This window comes from Macaca nemestrina, chromosome 15 (assembly GCF_043159975.1).
Source record: "Macaca nemestrina isolate mMacNem1 chromosome 15, mMacNem.hap1, whole genome shotgun sequence".
Taxonomy (NCBI): Eukaryota; Metazoa; Chordata; class Mammalia; order Primates; family Cercopithecidae; genus Macaca; species Macaca nemestrina.
The window spans coordinates 99,746,288-99,759,424 of NC_092139.1; the positions used below are offsets into that span (position 1 = coordinate 99,746,288).

General features: G+C 44.3%; 1 protein-coding gene across 1 annotated transcript in view; it reads left to right on the forward strand.

Annotated features, from left to right (window-relative positions):
• The window catches only part of LOC105487190 (solute carrier family 5 member 1), a 77,503-nt gene that overhangs the window by 42,891 nt on the left and 21,475 nt on the right, over positions 1-13,137 (forward strand). Inside the window, exons 8-12 of the mRNA XM_011750533.2 lie at positions 4,463-4,568; positions 5,685-5,765; positions 7,051-7,271; positions 7,512-7,647; positions 8,520-8,627. Of these exons, the coding sequence (XP_011748835.1) occupies positions 4,463-4,568; positions 5,685-5,765; positions 7,051-7,271; positions 7,512-7,647; positions 8,520-8,627 (652 nt within the window). The remainder of the gene's footprint in view (positions 1-4,462; positions 4,569-5,684; positions 5,766-7,050; positions 7,272-7,511; positions 7,648-8,519; positions 8,628-13,137) is intronic.

Consider the following 13,137-nt stretch of genomic DNA (forward strand, 5'->3'; position numbering starts at 1 on the left):
AGATATAGTTGAAGACCTATTTATACCCTTTCTTGGTCTCATTTTCCTCTTTCCTGAAAGGTGAATGCTGTCTTGCACTTGGTATGGATTCTTGTAGTCTATGTTTCTATATTTTTACTACATATGTATGGGTACCCAGATAGCAGTAAAGAATATATTCTGTTTTAAAATTTCTGCTTCCTGCACTTTTGAAACTGTAGGAAAAATGTAACATTGGCATTTAAAAATCTTGGGGTGGGAGATGCCCACTGGAACTGCAGTACCAATATTTTCATATTTTGGCCTTGCTCAAATTGTGTGTATTATTTCACAAAGTTGCAATGAGAATATGTGCACCATTTTGTTGCCTTCTTCCCACCCCAACCATCAAATTGTAAACGTTTTCTAGTTTCAATTTTCATAATTATTATTTTAGGGGCTGCAGAACATACTGTTGACATATAATTTTTAGAAAGCCATTTAAAAATCCTCTCGTGGACAAAAATCTCTTGACAGTGGTCACTTTTGGGCTACTTTTACTTTTCAGTGTGTAACTTCTATGGTTTATTTTTTATTTTTTTATTTTATTTATTTTTGAGACAGAGTTTTGCTCTGTCACCCAGGCTGGAGTGCAGTGGCACAATCTTGGCTCACTGCAACCTCTGCCTCCCAGGTTCAAGCAATTCTCCTGCCTCAGCCTCCCTATTAGCTGAGACTACAGCATGCGCCACCACGCCTGGCTAATTTTTATATTTTTAGTAGAGACGGGGTTTTACCATGTTGGCCAGGCTGGTGTCTCAAACTCCTGACCTCAAGGGATCTGCCTGCCTCAGCCTCCCAAAGTGCTGAGATTACAGGCATAAGCCACTGTGCCTGGCCTGTGTTGTTTATTTTAACTCCCCCCCATACATTATTTTATTTGAGATTTTATTTTAAAAGTAAATTAAAAACTTTTTCATTGTTGTTAAAAAAGACCTTGCTGGCTGAGCATGGTGGCTCAGGCCTGTAATCCTAGCACTTTGGGAGGTTGAGGTGGGTGGATCACAAGATCAGGAGATTGAGACCAGTCTGGCCAACAGGGTGAAACCCTGTCTCTACTAAAATACAAAAAAAATTAGCCAGGTGCGGTGGCACGTACCGGTAGTCCCAGTTACTCGGGAGGCTGAGGCGGGGGAATCACTTGAACCTGGGAGATGGAGGTTGCAGTGAGTTGAGATCGCACCACTGCACTCCAGCTTGGCTAACAGAGCAAGACTCTGTCTCAAAAAAAAAAAAAAAAAAAAAAGAAAAAGACCTTGCTCTCTGTAGAAAATATTCCAGAAAGGAGGTCCCTTACTTGTCGATGTTTTGAGGATCAAAATAATGCATGTGCCTAAAAGTCCTTGGTAAACTGTAAAACTCTCTGAACATGAAGAAAACAAAAATACGAAAAAAAAACAAAAACAAAAAAAAAACCAAAAAAAAAAACCACCCTAGTGGGTTTGTTTGGCAGCTAGGAAAACCAAAGACTAATGTCAGAGCACCCAGACTGCAGTGGCCTTGCTCAGCTGGAGTCACCTACATGAGCTTAGCTAAGGTATTCCCAGCCTGGCCTTTGGCATGCCAACGGCAGAATTCTTCTCTGAAGCTAGAATGATTCATGTGAGGAAGAATTTGTCCTAGGTTTCTTCAATTCACCAGGGAGCTTTCCTTAGAGTTCTTTATCTGGGCCGGGCACGGTGGCTCATGCCTGTAATCCCAGCACTTTGGGAGGCCGAGGCAGGCGGATCACAAGGTCAGGAGCTCGAGACCATCCTGGCTAACTCGGTGAAACCCTGTCTCTACTAAAAATACAAAAAATTAGCTGGGCGTAGTGGCGGGGGCCTGTAGGCCCAGCTACTCGGGAGGCTGAGGCAGGAGAATGGCATGAACCCGGGAGGTGGAGCTTACAGTGAGCCGAGATCGCGCCACTGCCCTCCAGCCTGGGCGACAGAGTGAGACTCCGTCTCAAAAAAAAAAAAAAGAAAAAAAAAAAAGAATTCTTTATCTGTACTGTTAGAAGGAAATAGAGTATCATAAAAACAAGATTTCCATTAGCCCAACACTTTACAGAAGTCTTTGAGGTCCTTTATAGCATTATCTTAGAACTTACGTGTTACTTCTTTGTGACTAATGACAGCAAGGCACGTATTAATGAGGGTATCACAGTCTACTATGGCCTGTTGTCATAAAGCATTAAAAATTAACTACTCTGGAAAATAAACCAACCAAGGGCAGTTTAAAGGCAGTATCAGCTTTGTAATCTTTTCCTAGCTTATTTACACTTATTAGCTAATCCACCAAATCAAAAGGGTGTGCATTTAACAGAATTTCACTGCAATCAGTGAATGGGACCCCTTGAATTTAAGAAACTTTATGGGACTGTATAGAGGCATGAGAGGAGAGGGACCAGCATTATACATACTCATTACAATTTCAAGTGGCCCAGTGTGCAGAGTCAGGAAGAAGTGGCCATTTCACCTTTGGCAAGACTTATGCACCACAGGGGACCCTTCCTCCTCTTGGGCTACTGCAGAGGGCAAGGCAGAATGCAAGCAGTCCAGGACCCAGGAGGAGAATGCTTTCCTCACTGCTGACCTTTCCCACTTCCACCACTGAGAATCACAAGCCCCTGGAGCCAGGACTTCCTGCATAAACACAAAGACACGGAGAATTAGAGAGGAGAAATGTTTTACCCAAAGGCTTGCAGGCCTAGAGTGGCGGCACTGGGGCTAAAATGCTGGTTATTCTGACTGCTAGCTCCAGGGAGAGAGGAGTTTCTTTCTAACTCACCATCTCTCCTCCCACCTCCTGGCTCTGCCTCCCCTCCTTCACCAGGGAAGACAGTGACATTCGGTCCCCTGGGTGAGAGAATCTTCAGGGGAGGTCTGGGCAGAGGGGAACTAAGGCATCAGGTCCTCAAAAGACCCACCTTGGGGGAGGGGGTCGAATCACCCTCCAGGGCTCACGTGTTAGCTCAGAAGCATGGAGTTGGTATTAGATGTGCTCTCTGCTAACTAACCGAGGGAGGGAATAGGAGATTCTCATAGGAGGGACAGGCAAGTGTGGGGGGAAACCTTAAACACTGGAGGGCCCTCAGGAACAGCAATGTGATGGGGACTGGGAAATGGGACTAGAGAGGAGATGCAAAGTGTAAGAGGAGATGTGAGAAGTGAGAGTCCAACCCTACTGGCCCATCCCCAAGGCTCCGTCTGGGCGCTGTTTGCGTGCCGTGAAATGTTAGGATTTGTGCAGTGAAACAGCTTGTGCATTCATTCCATCTAGGGGAAGTCCAGTTTCTTCCACACCTGGAGATTTGGAAACAAAAGACTCAGCTGGGCGCAGTGGCTCCGCCTGTAATCCCAGCACTTTGGGCAAGGCAGACAGATCACGAGGTCAGGAGTTCAAGACCAGCCTAACCAACATGGTGAAAGCCTGTCTCTACTAGAAATACAAAAATTAGCTGGGTGTGGTGGCACACACCTGTGATCCCAGCTATTCAGGAGGCTGAGGCAGGAGAATCGTTTGAACCCGGGAGACAGAGGTTGCAGTGAGCTGAGATCACGCCACTGCACTCCAGCCTGGGCGACAGAGTAAGACTCTGTCAAAATAAATAAATAAATGCAGTAAATAAAAAAGACTCACCATGATCATCCCTTAATACTACCCTCCCTGGTATTGTTTTGGAGATGACATGAACCTGTATTTGGGGTGACCCTGGTGCTCTCTGCTGGTTTATATGAGCAACTGCACCATCCCGCCAGGTAGAAGGTTCATTAAGAGACAGGAAGGAGGAGAAATGGTGAAAGTGGAAGAACTGCATCAAGAATTCAGGAGTGAAGAGGGAGCAGTTCTCCCAAAAATTACATGAAATAATCTAAATAAAACCAGCAAGTACCAAGGCTGCTACATAAGAGGTGCTTGGTGATGTTCTGGTTGTGTTTGAGTCAAGATGGACTGCATCTGGGTTGAGGAGTTAAAATTACAAACTTGCTAAGTTTCTCCCCACTCCTGCGGGGGCTGGTGTTTCTCACCAGGACTCAGACTTGCTTTTGGGAATGAGTTCTGATAAACCTGTGTACACTGAGGTGCAAAAGATGGACAATAGCTCAGAACAACAGTCTACAGGTGACTTGCAAGGAACATCTAAGTGTTAATAGTTGTTTCTTGGCAAAAATAGTTCCATAGTTCAATGAGTTTGTGAGATGTCATGTACCATGTTCCCTCCCTGGGGATGACCATACATGGCATATATTAAAGGCTCAGAAAAGTTGTGTGGCGAAGAAACTGCCTTAACTCTGTTTAGCATTTTACAGACCTTTTTGACCATGGAATTCTTTTTCTCATAGAACACCTATTATCATCTTGAATGAAGCTTGCTTGAAAAATCAGGAATAGAGAGACCATAGGCCCTGTAGGCAGCTGACCTCTCTCCCTCCTAACTCTGCTTCTCCTCTCTTTCCAGGCAGACATCTTCTCGGGGGCCATATTCATCAATCTGGCCTTAGGCCTGAATCTGTATTTGGCCATCTTTCTCTTATTGGCAATTACTGCCCTTTACACAATTACAGGTGAGTTCATTCAAATAAACCAGCACCTCAAACCCAGTTCGGCATTAGGCACTAGTGAAGGATAAAGGGAAGTAGGAGAGGTGTTTTTTCCTCCTGAGGAGGAGACATACACTCAGGTAACAGTTTGGGATTGCGGTATTTGCTTAGTCCCCACTCACAGACCCTACAAGTTATACGAGTGGTTTCAGAAAGCTGTGGTGTTGGCTGGGATAGTCAGGGCAACTTCTCACAGGAGTGCATGCAGAGCTGGGCCCTGTGGGTTGCAGAGATGACTTAGCTAAGGTGGGAGAATCAGGGCAGTGGCAGGTGCAAAAATAAGTGAGCACAAGGGGAATGGAGGCAGGTTGGGCACGCAGATGCTCTTGGCTGGAGGAGGGTGGCCACTGAAGGATCCTGTGTGGGTTTGGGGGGACCATACAGCTTGATAGTTCAAATGAGGTCACAGTATAGGGGCTCTGAAAGCCAGACAGAGGCCTTGGATTTGATGTGTCAGGGACTGGGAACCCCTGTAGGGAGGGAGAAAGGAAGTGACTCACATACAGAGGTTTTAGAGGAAGACTCAAGTGGTGACCCAAGAAGCTGGTGCTTGAACAGCAATCGGGCTCCTTTGCAGAGGGGTCACTCTGCCTCCTTGGCGGGGGTGGGAAGGATCAGCTTTAGCACTTGCTGCTTGACTGGAGCCCCACAGCTTTGGGGACTAATAAAAAGGTAGACATAGAAGTGGCCCTTTGAAATGTGCCAATTTGGTGATGTCTCACCATCTCCACAGCTAGCTCTTTGCTCCTCCTTGCCTTGTGTGTGGAAGATGCTTCCTCTTACCACAGAGGAGCCATCTCCTTTGAGCCATCTTCTGGCTCAAAAGGGTCACACCAGACTCTTTCCCCTCAAGTAGGGAGAAGCATTCGCTACTTCTATGACAGGTGGAGTTGTGGGAACATGCTGAGTAGCAGAATACTGTAACAGGACGAGAGGGTGAAGGAAGGAAAGGCAGACGGACGACTGCAGGGGTGTTCTCAGAAGGCCAGCAGGAAGTAGAGGGTGGAAAGTGGGGAAGGAAGCAGGTAGACAGGTTGCTCTCCACACGAGGTCAGATGTGTTGTCTTCTTGCCTGCTTAGGGGGCCTGGCGGCAGTGATTTACACGGACACCTTGCAGACGGTGATCATGCTGGTGGGGTCTTTAATCCTGACTGGGTTTGGTAAGTGGGGCCAGGGCAGGCTGAGGAGGTGGGAGCAGAGGTAGAGGGCCTCAGGAATAGAAAGGCAAGTCCAGCCTCTCTACCTGTTGCCAGACTAGGCAGTGAGCTGAGGAGTGCTCTGCCCTTCCAAAGGGAGGGTCCAGCCCAGATGGGCTGTCATAGTGAGTATGCAGGGTCAGTTTCCTCATCTCTGGAAGACTGAGGTTGGGTCTGGTCCTGGGTTTTCTGCTGCCCTCTTTCACCAGTCTGGGCTAGTGGCTGTGCTGTGAGCCTGTGATAACATGGTGTTCTGTTTGCAGAGAAACTGGACAAAAAAAGGATAAGGCTAAATATCCATCAAGCTAAATCTATTCAAATGTTGTGTCTTCAATCTTAGGCTGTATCTTATCTACATTTTGATGTCAAATGTCCTTTTATGAATTGTTGATAGTGGGTGATAATGTTCCTTTTAATGCCCTTATTTGGCAAAATTAAAAACTTGGCTCCTCAGTGTTGGCCCTCCAATTAATTTTTTCTTTTTTTTTTTTTTTTTAACTCGTCTATGAAATCTTAAAGACAAGACTAGAGAACCTAGGTAAGGGTACTTATTATGGGAGGATAGAAAGTACATTTTATTTCTAGGTGCTCAAGGCCCACTTTGTATCCTGCAAAGACTCGTATTTGCTCTTCTCTCTTCTGTTTTCTAAGGACTTTCATTTGGTTTTCCCCAACAGGCCCTGGGTGTTAGCAAGGCAGGCAGTGGAATGACTTATTCAAGGACACACAATTGAGAGGTGGCAGGTTCCGGATTTCTCACCCATTCCCTGTCCATCCCACCACACTGCTGGGTCCAGGGGTGGTAGGTGTGAGTCCGAGGTCCCAAAGGCCACTGTGTGTGTCTAGGTCTGTGTGTCTCTATGTCTGAGTCCAAGGCTCCAAAGGCCATGACTGACAGCAGAGGGTGAGGGAAAAAAACAGAGTCTTTGTATGTGGTCCCAAACCAAGGTCTTTCTTTGATTAATGAAAGTCCCTTCCCTTTTATAAAGAGGTTTACAGTTGGAGCACTTTTACAAGTTATTCCTTTGGTCCCCATAATAGCCCCCGAGGGGGCTAGGCAGGGCTACTAATCTCATTCTATGGATGAGAAAGCTGAGGCCCAGAATGGGAAGGTGACTTGCCCAAGGCCACTCAGTAAGGGCTCTGTCCGTGGGTTGGGTCCTCTCAGTTTCTCAGGCATCTATGGAAAGAAGCTGCTATGAAGAGCTGAAGGTTTCAGAATGTTCATTTCTGTACCAATGTTTTCCAGCTTTTCATGAAGTGGGAGGCTATGATGCCTTCATGGAAAAGTACATGAAAGCCATTCCAGCCATGGTTTCTGATGGCAACAGCACCTTTGAGGAAAAATGCTACACTCCGAGGGCCGACTCATTCCACATCTTCCGAGATCCCCTCACGGGAGACCTCCCATGGCCTGGGCTCATCTTTGGGATGTCCATCCTTGCCCTGTGGTACTGGTGCACAGATCAGGTACCCAAGCTGGATGTGCGGGACGGACAGAGTCTTCCCCAGGGCGCTACAGGAACTCCTGTCTGTCTGTGGTTTGTAGGGTTGGGACAGGGAGGGGAGAGCTCAGGTGGTTTGTGAGTTGCCATGCCCCAGTGATACAGGAGTGCCAAGTCAAGGACCTAGGATGGCGAAGCTGGGAAGTGCAAGAGTGTCACAGGGTCTCTGGTCTGCATACCTCCCTTACTGGGCTTTTTCTGGCAGGTCATTGTGCAGCGCTGCCTCTCAGCCAAGAATATGTCTCACGTGAAGGCCGGCTGCACCCTGTGTGGGTACCTAAAGCTGCTGCCCATGTTCATTATGGTGATGCCAGGAATGATCAGCCGCATTCTGTACACAGGTAATAACTTCTGCTGGACCCACAGGCCGCTCTCCCTTTTTCTGTCTCCAAGTCACTTCTAAAGCTCTATAGCTTCCAGCTTCCTTTTTTTTTTCTTTTTTTTTTTTGAGGCCAGGTTTCACTCTGTCACCCAGGCTGGAGTGCAGTGGTGTGATCATAGCTCACTGCAGTCTCCAACTGTAACTCCTGGGCTCAAGTGACATTCCTGCTTCAGCCTCCTGAGCAGCTGCGACTACAGGTATGTACCACCATGCCTGCCTCATTTTTTATTTTTTTTGTAGCGATGGGAATTTGTTATGTTGCTCAGGCTGGTCTCGAACTCCTGGCCTCAAGTGATTCTCCTGCCTTGGCCTTCCAAAGTGCTGGGATGATAGGCATGAGCCACCATGCCTGGCCCTCTAATATATTATGGTCATATCCAAGCATTATTGTTTCTGTGCTAGACAGTGAGCAACTTGAGGGAACTTTTGGAATTGTCTTTCCTGGTCTCTTACATTGACAACTGTTTTCTCCTTTTTTTTTGTTTCAAATCTCCTAAAGTTATGACATGCCTCCAGGTCACTTCTCCCTAATAATATTTGCTCAACTGTTGCTCAGTCTCTTGCTCCCTCCCTCCCACCCTGAACGGTTCTTTGATTCCTTTCCTCCTTTTCCTAGAAATTGTCTTTCTTCCTTAGTCAGAGCTCATCAGTGTGTCAGGGCCAGCAGGGCGGGGCAGGCACCAAAGGGCTCTGTGGAGAGCTGCACTCCCATGGAACCACTTCAGGGCCTTGGAAAGGAATATCCTGTTTGAAACCTTGTTTTAAGAAGGTGAATTTTGGAAATATTTCCCCAATGTCTGCTTGCTGACATGGCTCTTCATCTCTTCCCAGACAAAATTGCCTGTGTCGTCCCCTCAGAATGTGAGAAATATTGCGGTACCAAGGTTGGCTGTACCAACATCGCCTATCCAACCTTAGTGGTGGAGCTCATGCCCAATGGTGAGAGTCTTTCTTGGGAGGCTGGTTGGATTTAGGCACCACCTAGATTTCTGTGGACCTTCTGGGCAAAGCCATTTCTTAGTCGGGGGGTTACGAAGGAAAGCATCATTGTGGGTGTCGTCAGTTTTTGGACATGTCCTTTCTCAGTGGGAAGGAGACATATGACTTGGTTGGGTTCTATGAGTTCTGGGACTTGCCCATCAGTCAGGCTTGGAAAGGAGATGATCTGAACACTTGTTAGAGAAAAACATGACTTTTCCATACTCATAAAGAAGGTCTTTCAAAGCTCTCCAACAGTGGATGTAAATTAGCACACTCTTTATGGAAAACTGGATGGTAGTCCCTCAAAAAATTAAAAATAGAACTACCATATGATCTAGCAATCCCATGACTGGGCATATAGCCAAAGGAAATGAAATCAGTGTTTTGAAGAAATATCTGCTCTCCCGTGTTCACTGTAGCATTGTTCACAATAGTCAAGATGGGGAATCAACATAAGTGCCTATCAATGAATGAATGGATGAATGGATAAAGATGTAACATACAGTATATACACAATGAGATACTATTCAGCCTCAAAAAGAAGAAAATTATGTCATTTATGACAACGTAAATGAACCTGGAGAACATTATGTTTAGTGAAATAATTTAGACTCAAACAAATGCCACATATTCTCACTTATATGTAGAGCCTTAAAAAGTCAAATTTGTAGAAGCAGAGAGTAGAATGGTGGTTACTAGGGGTTAGGGTGGGGATCTGGGAAGATGTTGGTCAATGGTTACAAAATTTCAGTTAAGAGGAATAAGTTCAAGAGATTTATTGTACAACATAGTGACTACAGTTAATAACAATGTATTATACACTTGAAAATTGCCAAGAGTAGATTTTAACTGTTCTCACCACAAAAAATGATAAATAGGTAATGCATATATATGCTGATTAGCTCAATTGAGCTAATGTACAGATATTTCAAGACATCATATTGTATACCCTCAATATATACAACTTTCACTTGCCAATTAAAAAATATTTTTAAAAAGCCCTCCAACAGATGTTAACATGAAGGCTTGAACTAGGTCCAAGGGGTTTTACCTGGAGAATGAATTGACTTTTATGCTCTTCCAAGGAAACACATGGGGAAAGAGGCAAGATTTCAGCTCTAGGATGAGGGGGTCTGAGGCAGTAGATGGATGGGATTCAAGGCGGCTTGTCACCATAGAGAATCTGTTTCCCTAGGAGATTGAGTGAGTACTTAGCTGTGACTCCCAAATAGCTAGAGTTTTGTAGTTGACCTGTGGGATTACAGTCATGTTTCAGAAAAATCTCCTAATTCTGGCTCAAGGGATACAAATCTGGCTAGGGGGTTAGGTTAGGGGGTTTCAGGAGCACAAAACTTCAAAGTTATTACTCAGAAAAATTTAAGATAAACCTATAAAATTGTATTACTGAAAAGAAACTTAGAGACTAGTCAAATCCCTTCATTTTACAGTGGGGGAAACGGAAGCCAACAGAGGGGACGTGAGTTTTCCAGGGCCAGGCAGGAACGTGGTGTCTGGCATTTGGCCTGCTTAACGCTGCTCAAGGCTGGAATAGAGGAATTCAGGAGAGTCTTTTAAAAAATTAAAAAACTACAAACTTCATGCATGACTTTGGGCAAACCACTTGCATTTCAATTATATAAAAATGGGAGCAGTAGTTAACTAGTCTACTGAGCTGGGCTGCTTATTCATTAAGGTTACAATTAGCAGGAGTCATAGTGACTCTTCTAAAGCTCTGGCGTGGATTGCACTGGCCTCTGTGGAGTGTTTATGTTATTCCTTTAGGTGGGCAGACCCTCCTAGTGAGGACTGGAGCTCTAAACATTATGCGGGAGTGTACTGTGCACAACAGAAAGATGTGTGGCATGCAGAACAAAATGCTGTACTTCCCTGTGCCATTGCCAGTCCTTCCTCGTGGCTGTAATCTGGCTTCAGTAAATACTGCATTCCTTTTTTTTTTGAGATGGAGTCTTGCTCTTATCACCCATGCTGGAGTGCAATGGCGTGATCTCGGTTCACTACAACTTCCGCCTCCTGGGTTCAAGCAATTCTCCTGCCTTAGCCTCTGGAGTAGCTGGGATTACAGGCACCTGCCACCACGCCCAGCTAATTTTTTTGTATTTTTAGTAGAGAAGGGGTTTCACCATGTTGGCCATGCTGGTCTCAAACTCCTGACCTCAGGTGATCTACTTGCCTCAGCCTCCCAAAGTGCTCGGATTTACAGGTGTGAGTCACCACACCCAGCCTACTGTATTCCTTAATGACCTCCCTGTGCTAGACTAAATAGATATTTTCCATTTCTCACCTTACTGGACCCCTCAGTGGCATTCAGCATTATCGATCACTCATCCTTCTTGAGCTGTTCTTTTCTCTTGAATTCCATCATACTGTATTCCCCTGTTTGTCTTTTTAAATTTTCCCTATCCTCTCTGGCTGCTCCTTTTCATTCCATTTGCAGATTGAGCCTCCTCCACTCAGCAAGTAGGTGATCCTCCCACCAATCCACATCAGCTTGTGTCTATTTTGTCTCCTAATATACATCTCTCTATTTTTTCTTCTGTAACCCTAGTCTGGTAGACCATTATCTTTTGCCTGGACCACTGTAAAATTATGTTCAGCAAATATTTGTTAAGTAAATAAATGAATGGAGTCTGATAAGAGTGTCATACAGAGTGGAAAGTTCTATCCCAGCTTACCAATTTCAATGCAAAGTAACCCTGAACAAATGGCCGAGCTAGGGCTGAAAGCCCTTCCTACTAACTCCTTGAAATGGACCTTTATCAACTGAAAAATGAGATAATTGGACTTGATGATCTTTATAACTTCTGTATCTCTGATAGTTTGTGATCTACACTATATAAACTCAGAAACAGCCATTTAAAAAAACCTCCAAACAAATGACAAAATAATTAGAATAGGCAGCATTTATACTTCATCTTGCAAGGCTGTAAGTGAGACCATAAATTATTAAAACATATAAAACCTAGAGGAATGACAGAATCATGTTCCAAAAGGATCTCAAGAGGCACGAATGCTGACTCAGATCTAACAAGCCGAAGTTTAACAGAGGTGTAAGTGAAGTTCTAAACATGTGAGTCTCCTAAATGCAGTTAGATATGAATATAGAGAAGAGAGAGTTGAAGGGAACATGAGTTGTCTTTGAATATGTGAAAGATGGCAAAATGGATAAGGGGTAAGACCTGTTCTGTTGGGTACCATGAGGACTGCATTTGATGCTACAGAGAGGTAGATTTCAGCCTACTCAGAACTGTCTGAGGGCAGGTTCCCTGTAGGGTAGGAGATTTCCTGTTGCTGTAGAGTTGGGCAGCGGAAGTGTTGTGGAAGGGATTCATGTATCAGATGGATGATAGGTCTAGGTGATCCTAAGGTTACTTTTACTCCTGAGACTGTAAAACTCTTGTTAGTGGGTCCTCAGCTTGGCCTGGCCTTCTAGCCCCAGCAGGTGCCCCCCTTGCACTCCTTGGTATGGGAAGAATAGTAGAGATTATAGCCAACCAGGCTTGCCATAATTGGGAAAACTTTAATAACAAGAATTCCGTATTCTGATTTGGGAAGGTATCCCTGTTTAACACGTCAGAAATGAGGCCTAAAGCTTGATGTAACTTGCTTAGGATCAGAGTTAGAAATACAGCCTTGTCTTAAAAACAAAAACACTTAATTGAGCTTAAATTCACCTACCCTACAATTCCCTCATTTAAAATGTACAATTCAGTGGCTTTTTAAGTATATTCACAGAGTTGTGCAAGCATTGCTGAAATAAATTTTAGAAAATTTTTGTCACGCCATAAAGAAATCCTATACCTGTTAATGAAATGAGCAGTCTCTCCCTATTTCACCCCAACCTCCCAGTCCTTGGCAACTACTAATACACTTTCTGTATTCCTAGATTTGCCTATTCTGGATATTTCATATAAATAGAATAATGTAATATGTGTTTTTTTGTGACTTGCTTCTTTTATTTAACATAATGTTGGCAAAGTTCATCTGTGTCATAGCATGTATTTTTATGTCATTCCTTTTTATTGATGAATACTATTCCATCACGTTTACCCATTTGTCAACTGTTCATGTATTTTGTTTATCCACTTATCATTTGGTGGACATCTGTGTTGCTCCTCCTTTTTGGGTATTATAAGTAATAATATTACAAACATTAATGTATGAGTTTGTAAGTGGACATATGTTTTCATTTCTCTTGGGTAGAGAGAAATGAAATTCCATCTAGGAATGGAATTGGTGGGTAATATGGTAGCTGAATGCTTAACCATTTGAAGAACTGACTGACCCAGACTATTTTCTGCCGTGGCTGTACCATTTTACATTCCTGCCAGCAATATATGAAGGTCCCCATTTCTCCACATCTCCACTCACACTTGTTATTTCTGTTTTATAAAATTTATTATTATAGGTATACTAGTGGGTACAAAGTATTAACCCACTATGGCTTTGA